This window comes from Pyrus communis, chromosome 8 (assembly GCF_963583255.1).
Source record: "Pyrus communis chromosome 8, drPyrComm1.1, whole genome shotgun sequence".
Lineage (NCBI taxonomy): Eukaryota > Viridiplantae > Streptophyta > Magnoliopsida > Rosales > Rosaceae > Pyrus > Pyrus communis.
Genome location: NC_084810.1, coordinates 15,136,431 through 15,145,194, shown reverse-complemented (window position 1 = coordinate 15,145,194; position 8,764 = coordinate 15,136,431). Strand labels below are relative to the sequence as shown.

At 42.6% G+C, this 8,764-nt stretch overlaps 1 protein-coding gene across 1 annotated transcript; it reads left to right on the top strand.

Moving 5' to 3' along the window:
- The first annotated feature begins 7,593 nt into the window (after nucleotides 1-7,593).
- On the top strand, nucleotides 7,594-8,480 carry LOC137743010 (uncharacterized). The gene is made up of 3 exons (XM_068482934.1): nucleotides 7,594-7,735; nucleotides 7,944-8,012; nucleotides 8,236-8,480. Exons 1-3 carry the CDS (start codon nucleotides 7,594-7,596, stop codon nucleotides 8,478-8,480), a joined length of 456 nt encoding a protein of 151 aa, XP_068339035.1.
- Nucleotides 8,481-8,764: the final 284 nt, after the last annotated feature.

Here is an 8,764-nt window from a genome sequence, read left to right as displayed (position 1 = left end):
TGTCTTCTGATTATGTAGGTTTTATCCAAAAACAATTATAAGGAAATAGAAACTCCCTGTATCAGGCCATCTCTAACTGGACAAAAAAGCCCAGATAAATTTACCAGGTCAATCATGAAACATACAAACTTATTGGAAAAGAAAAAGATCAGTAAGATTCAAGGACGCAGTTAATTTTATGTTATATAAAAAAGACGCATATATGGATTATAATTTGCATGATTTTCTCGATGTCTTGTAAATATATTGGTAACGCCTAATAACTGACTCTCTGCGGTATAGAAGGTTAGTGTTTCATATTTTAATCCTCAGGTGGATATAATATTATGCGCAAGTTAATTAATTAGAGGTTGGTAAAAGTGTAAGTGTTCCCTCAGATATGAGTCTCTAGGGCCGGGAAAATGATTGCCTTCCATTTTATTTTCCTTATTTAAGATTGCATTTTTATGATCATCTCTTCAGGGAAGGGTTTACCAGTGTAAGTGTTCCTTCAGGTATGGGTCACTAGGGCCTGGAACATCTGGATCCGTCATGACCTACAAAGAACAAAGTAACTATTTAAAATTAAATCCTTATTTAAGTAAATAAATTATGGTATATATAAACATGATAACAAGAGAATATATAGAAGCTGGGAGGGTGACATGCACGTACCAGTGTAAAGAAACTCCTCAAATCGCCTCCATGAACTTCAACCTTAGGCTTGATGGTTACTGAGGAAGGAAATAGCTCATGCCCATTATACACCACCTTGTTCGAGTTGTATGTAATTGTCATTCTTACACTGGAGGAGAAGTAATCAACAACATCTCCAATAACTCTCCCAACCACAAGAGGATCTGATGACATCACTGCCATGATATCTCTCAAAGATTACAACCCTTCTGTTTTTCCTGAGGAAGCAGCTGGTTTCTTAATTGGCTTTGGATTGGAGATACCCCATACTTATAGTGTTGAGAGAAGAACCTTTGAAGCTACAGAGATCCATAAAAAGTTCAAGGCAAGTGGGGTAGGAAAATAGTTTATGAGGTGGAAGATACATAAAGTTTAGGACTGTGTTTTCTATGTAAAATAAGAACTTTTTAGGCAAGGTTATTGTGAAAGTGGCCCTAAATTTCTTTTTTCATGAGTTTTCAAAAAGATGATAATTTTTTGTTATATTTCTTTGTATGCGAACATATATACTCTCTAGTAATCGGTTTGATCGTATGGAGAATTTCAGTAACCATTAAAATTAGGTTATTACATTTTTGTATCATATTGATGTACCACATGATACGACCATTGTACTACTAGAAAATGGGGCTTGCCCTACAAACTTTTGCCCGACAAGAGTTCATCGGGTAAAGTCTCTTTACCTGACGGATATTTTAGTTGATAAGGCGAAGATGGTCAACATTCAGGTTTTACCCAAAACCAGGTGATAGAAAATATTCGTAGGGCAAGTCAAAATTCTTCGGGGCAACATTTTGGCTTGAAGAGGGAAAAAATGGCGATCAGACAGTTTGCCTGACGAATCCTGTCTTCGTTGGCTAGGTAGGCTCTGCCCAGCAACACTATTTGTCGGCTACAATCTACTATCGTTGGTCAAAAGCCCATGCTGACATGTAATAAATATCTACCGACACAACCTTTGCTTGATGTTTTCCTTATATTTGCCCAACTGAATGATTCGTCGGACAAACCCCTATCCATCAATTATAAATCTATGCCTCCCTCTTCCTCTTCCTCTTTTTACCTAGTACCTTTCTCTTCCTCTTTCTCCTCCGTGCCCTCCTCTTCCTCTTCTTCTTTCTCCCCTTCTTTTTTGCTTCAATGCCCCATTTTCCCACTACCCAACCCCTACCCTTTCACCACTTTACACAAAGTCCCCAAGGATCTCCTGAAAAGCAGCAGCAGCAAAGGCACGGCTATGGGCCTGAGTTCACAACTAGAAGATGATGGTGCCTAGGCCCACATGGCTAGTTAGGGGAAGGAGGTGCACCTTCAGTTATGGAGGTCTAGGGAGTAGTATTGGTGGTAAAAATCAGAGAAGTAAGTATGAGAAGAGCATGGAGAGGAACCACCGTCATAAGTTCCAAAGGTTACTTGGATGTCTTGCATGTGGAAGAACATGAAAAGGATACCACCGTCATGGGTTTCAAAGGTCTCAGACCTATGGTTGAGCCTTTATTTTTTCACGAAAGACAACATTGTACTTAATGGAAGTATTGAATAAATTCTAAGTATATTGGAATTCCAACAAATGCATGAGGTAGTGCAAAATCGAATTTGTCTTGTATTATAGCATTGGGTAGTATCATTTAAATTTCTCCTTTTTTTTTTTTTTGTTTTTTTTTTTTGTTTTAGTAACGGGTTCTAAAGCTCTAAACCATATGGCTGAGCCTTTATTCATGAAAGACTACATTGTGTGGAGCCAAAAATAATCGAGAAAAATATGGAGGCGACGTATGATTCTCAGGTAAAAAGACAAAATTACCCTCAAGGCACACCGGAACTCCTCCGGGCAAGCAGCGGACAATCACAACTCAATCATGGTCAAAAGTGATCAAAATAGGTACTTATTCAAAACTATTTTATCCATCCTCATCAAATCCTCCCCCCACAAGGTAACCTTCAATTATTCATTCTAAATAGGATTTATTACCTAAATTAATTGATTAATTTCCTAATTAATTAATTAATTAATTTCCTAATTAATTGCAGAATATTATTTTGACATAATATCTTACAATTACACCAAAAAACTACCATAAGTGGCCGTACCCCTTTTCTCCAAATAAGGGCTGGTCACACCCCTATAAATAGCTCCCATTTCTCCTCAAAACCTAATTCCAACTCTCTTGCAAAATTCTCCAAATTTCCCTAAACACTTTTCCCTCAAATTCTAACTTTGGCATTGGATGTTCTTTGGCCAAAGCCCCCTAGTCATCGTGGGTGCATAAGGCTCTTGGCCTTGACCTAAGGTGTTAATTGTTTTGCAGGTGCATTTTTGTCCAAAAAAAAGAAGGCGGAAATTTGCATCCATAAATTGGTGCTTTCATGGAGAGTCTTGATCAAACACTCAAAAAAGACTCTTGCATTCAAGGTTTTTCATTTTCTTGCTCATTTTTAGATTTTTCGTACATTCTTATTCTTGGATTTTTTATTTAGGATGCAAATTTCTTTGATAAAAATTCTTTTATAAAACGTAAAAGAAAAGTACAATGACTAGAAACTCACAAACCACAATGATCGGAACTTCCTACGTTCAAGGATTTGGACCACGACCATCCACAAGGCTAAACACGACGATGAATGAAGCAGCATCACCCTCACGGGGCACCACCGTAGCTACCACCATGATGGCCACCATGGTAGCCACCACCCTTGGCAAGGTCCACGACGCCATGACCACAGCCCAAGTTGTGCCATCTAAGCCCGTAAGGGCCTAAGCCTAAGGCGAGTCGGCCCGAGCCATTCAAGCCTAACTAAATTCCAACACGTTGTTGAGCCGAGCCCTAGCCTCGCACCCACGTGCTCTGCACACCAAGGAACCCACTCCCATTGCCCAACCCACTCTCGTGGCCTTCCCAGCAGCCCAAATATGTCCAAGACCAGTCCAACTGTCCCGACTTCAGATTTCTAGACCGACGATTGAACCGGGGCATTTTCACCATATTTTTATGCGGATTTGACATTTCCTAACTCAAATCTCACGCCCGGAGTCTACCACACTTCTATTGCTCAAGGAGACGCGTTTCTTCCAAGCTCTTCCAACCCAAATGAAGAACAACATTTGTCTCGACAAGTCATAGAATTGACGAGCGCCCTCGCACCGTAAACAACCTTGATGAATCAGCTCTTGTAGCACACACCGAGATGCAACATGCCGGACAAAGTGTCCCAAAGTGGGACAAGGGTAGGCGAAGAACCTCTCCAGCAGCGTCCAGGTAAGTAGCCATTTAACCAGCCATGAACTGAGCATTCTGGCAATGTACACTCCCGACTGGGCCCCCAAGATAGCGTATACTTCTATCCTAGCATGCGCAGAAGCATGCACTCCAGATTAGGCCCACGAATGAGCATACACTCACGGTTGAGACCACATTCCAGTGATCAACATGGACAATCTTCCAGGCGAAGTGTTTATTTGCTGCTAGGTCTGCAAGGAGCATCTTCCACCTCACATCGGAGTAAGCATCACAACAGATGGAGAGAAGCAATCACTCAAGGCTTGAGTTCAATCGGCAGCCAACAAAGAATTCCCTTGTTTGCTGGGAAAGAACCACGTGCACTACCTTCACCACATCGAAGAGAAAATCACGTAGAAGAGTATCCTAGACCAGTAGGTCAAGATCGTGGGCAGCCGAGAGCTCTACTACCCTAACAAAGGAAGATTTAGGAAGAGGTAGACAGGCTCTTAAATGAGCGATTGCATGATTTCCAATGCAACAAGGTCACCGATGAAGAACTACGATGAGACATGACCAATACAAACAGGTCACATTTCATGGACGAGATCGAGCAGGCAGATCCTTCATGCAAGTTTAGCATTCCACATTTCTCATCCGTCAAAGGACATGAAGACCCGGAGAGGCATTTGAAACATTACCGAAGCGCGATGGTCCTTTATCAAAACAATGATGCTCTTATGTGTAAAATATTTGCCACCACTTTACAAGTCAAGACGAAAGATTGGTTCCACACCATACCGTCACGATCCATCCAGAGCTTTGACGAACTTTCCTTGGTTTTCACCAAAGAATATTCATTCTACCGCTCGATCAAGAAGAAGTTTGACCACGTGTTCAATGTGAAGATGAACCTAAAATAGTCACTTCACAACTACATGAATAGGTTAAAAGTAGAGAATGCGAAGATAGTAGGATGTGATAATTCGATAGCAAGCGCATCCTTTCAAAAGGGACTCCCAGTAGACCACCCACTGTTTGGAGAGTTGATCATGAAAGAAGATCTAACCCTGGCAAACTTTTTCGCTTTGGTAGAGAAGCATGCACTTTGGGACAAGCCTTGGCGAACAGATAAGATGCCTGAGCAGCCATGGAAAAAGTTGACAGTGGCTCAAAAGAATGAGGACGAGAAGTAGTACAACCAAATTAGGCAGGAAACCAAACGTAGGGATTGACACACAACTAAATAGAGCTTGGCATCTAAGAACTACACCAAGTTCTCGATCCCGATCCACCAAATCCTCCGTGACATCAAGAGCGAACCATGGCTCAAGCTGCTGAAGTAGTCAAAAGGAGATACTTCCAAGTTGGATCACACCAAGTACTGCATATTCCACCGAGGTCCTGGTCACATAACCGACAACTGCTATAGCTGGAAGAATTACCTAGAGAAGCTCATGAAGGAAGGTAAGGTCGACAGATACTTGGATAAACCAGCTGTACAGCCTAGAAGAAATATAGATGCCGATGAAGAACCGCCCAACAAGACGATCCGGATTAACGGCATGTTCACCAACTATGAACATTTGGGGGCTACCAACAATTCAAAGAAACAGAAGATCCATCAAACTCTACTAGTCTCGTAAGTCCAAGTAGTCGGCACCCAACTTGGACCCATTGTTGGTTTCATTGAGTAGGATGCCGAAGGTGTCGACTTTCCGCACGATGACGCGTTAGTGGTATCTGTCCAAATGGCCCATGCCATAGTCGACAGAATGAGGGTTGACAATGGAAGTGCAGTCAACCTACTTCAACTCTCAGTAATTTAGAAGATGGGCTTGGAAAACACAGTCATATGCAGAGCGGAGGTACTTTTTCCAGATTCAACTGACACACCTCGACTGCCATTGGCCATATCACACTTGACGTGAAAACACCGCCAATTGTCTCAAATGAGACGTTCACAATGTTAAGCGACCCGCCTCTCTACAATGGGATTCTAGGGAGACTTTGGCTAATAAAGTTGGATGCCATCACTTCCGTCAAGTATCAAAAAATATGATGTCGCATCCAGGGAGGAAAAGTCGGAGAAATCAAGTTTAACCAGGCCGCATCTCGACAATACACTATGTAAGTATTGAAGGAATTAAAGAAGACCTTTACCCCCGTAAAGGCTACTGAGGTCCAAAGGAACGATAAAGCTACCAAATAGCAATTATAGCAAGCGAATTAAGAAAATGGTGTCCAAAACGACGCGCTAGCATACGAGATAGGATGAAAACCCAAAGAGGATTCCGAATATAACGTTCTTGATCTCCAGTAGTCGGAGAAGAGCGCTAGTTTTGGTTCTCGCCTAAACCCAAAATAAACGAAAGAATTCACGACTTTCCTTAAGGAAAATCGTGACATCTTCGTATGGTCACCTTCTGACATGCCTGGCATTAACCCCAAGATAGCTTGCCACAAGCTGCACGTCGACCCTGTTGCCAAGCCGGTGATCCAAAAAAGAAGGCATTTTGTGCCCGAACGAGTAACAATCATCGAAGAAGAAATTGATAAGCTATTGGAAGTCGGCTTCATAGAAGAGGTAACACACTCAGCATGGCTTGCCAACGTCGTGCTCGTAAAGAAGAAAGAGAAGGGAAAATGGAGGGTTTGCATAGACTACACTGACCTCAACAAAGCATGCTTAAAGGATCGTTATCCACTCCCCTGAATCAATCAATTAGTATATTCGACTTCTGGGAACCAGCTGCTCAGTTTCTTGGATGCCTACTCTGGCTACAACAAAATAGCCATGTGCGAGCCCGACAAAGAGAAAACCATGTTCGTGATCGAGCGAGGCACCTACTGCAACAAGATCATGCCCATTGGCCTCAAGAACACAGGGGCCACTTACCAAATGTTAGTAAACATGATGTTCAGAAAGCAAATTGGAGTAACCATGGTAGTCTATGTCGACGACATCATGGTGAAGGGCAAACAGCGATCAGACCATATCGGCAACATGGCAAAAACTTTTGACATCCTTAGAAAGTACAAGATGAAGCTCAATCCCGCCAAATGCACATTTGGAGTATCTTTAGGCAGATTTTTAGGGTACCTAGTAACCTAACGAGGAATCGAAGCACATCCCAAGCAAATCCGAGTGATCCTAGAGATGAAATCTCCAACTAACTTGAAGGAGATCCAAAGCTTAACAAGACGAGCAGCCGCCCTTAACCACTTTCTCTTGCGGTCCACCGATCGATGCAAATCCTTTTTCAAGGCCATCAAAAGGGCACAACGAGATAAATGGGGTGATGAGTGCGAAAAAGCTTTCCAAGACCTGAAGAAGTATCTTACATCACTTCCCTTACTATCTAAGCCAGAAGCAGTGGAGGACTTATACATCTACTTGGTAATCTCAGAAGTAGCAGTAAACTCTGTCCTCATACGAGAAGAGCTGAGGGCCTAACTGCCCGTATTCTACACTTCTAAAGCTCTTCTTGATGAGGAAACTAGATACTCGAAGATCAAAAAATTAATTTTAACGTTAGTTGTTACGGCTCGGAAACTCAAACCATACTTTCAAGCTCATATAGTCATTGTCATGACTCAACATCCTCTACGATCGATCCTATATAGTCCAGATGCTTCTCAATGAGTGATGAAATGGATGTTGTAACTTGGCCAATACGGTTTAGTTTTCTAACCCCACATGGCGATAAAGGCCCAAGCTTTGGCAGACTTCATAGCAGAATTTATGCCTAGCCTAGGCGATGCAACAGAGCGACCCAACGACGCCTTGGAGGCAGCCGAGCACTCCCTCGCCATTCCTACTCCCCTAATGGATGCTTCTGGCATTTGCATGTCAACGTCGTATCCAACTACAAAAGCTTGGGAGCAAGCATGGTCCTTATCACCTTAGACGATTCGATGCTTAAGCAGGTGATCACTCTATGCTTCAAAGCATCCAACAACGAAGCAGAGTATGAGGCCCTACTAGCAGGCCTCTGAATGGCAAAAAACTTGGCGATGAAAAAGCTCGCAATTCATTCTGATTCCCAGCTAATCACCAGTTAGACTACTGGGGAGTACATGGCAAAACATCCAAGGATAGCGCAATACCTAGAGAAGGTACGCAAGCAACTTGAGGCATTTCACACTTAAAAACTCACTTAAGTTCTGCGGGTAGACAACACCCACGCAGACGCGCTAGCCGGCTTAGGCTCCGTCCTCGACCACCAACTCAAACGCTCTACTCTAGTGGAGTATCTAGACAAGTGAAGCATAGAAGCAGAGCCAGCAGCCGAAGTGTCACAGGTTAGTATAACTCCTAACTGGCAAAGTTCTATTATAGACTACATGATCAATGGCACACTCCCTATAGAAAGGTTGGAGTCTAGAAAGCTCCAAATAAAGGCAACACGCTACTACATGTGGAACGGCATTCTCATCCGAAGATCTTACATCAGACCACATCTCCGCTGCTTAGTGCTTCGCGATGACCTAAAAGTTCTAAGCTCAATCCACGAAGGCGTTTGTGGAAATCACTCTGGATGCCGATCATTAGCACAAAAAGTTCTTAACTCGGGCTACTATTAGCCTACTATGTACTAAGATGCTAAGGAGTTAGTACAAAAATGCAACCATTGCCAATGCTATAAGTTGGTACTAGCATTGTCTGCCAGCAAATTACACCTACAAACGAGTCCTTAGTCTTTCATGCCATGGGCAATCGACCTAGTAGAGCCAATGCCACCCTCTACTGAGGCAGTGGCATGATGATCGTGGTAACCAATTACTTGACGAAATGGGTAGAAGTAGAGCCCATGACAACCATGACCCAAACGAACATAGAACACTTCATATAAAGGAACATCATTTGC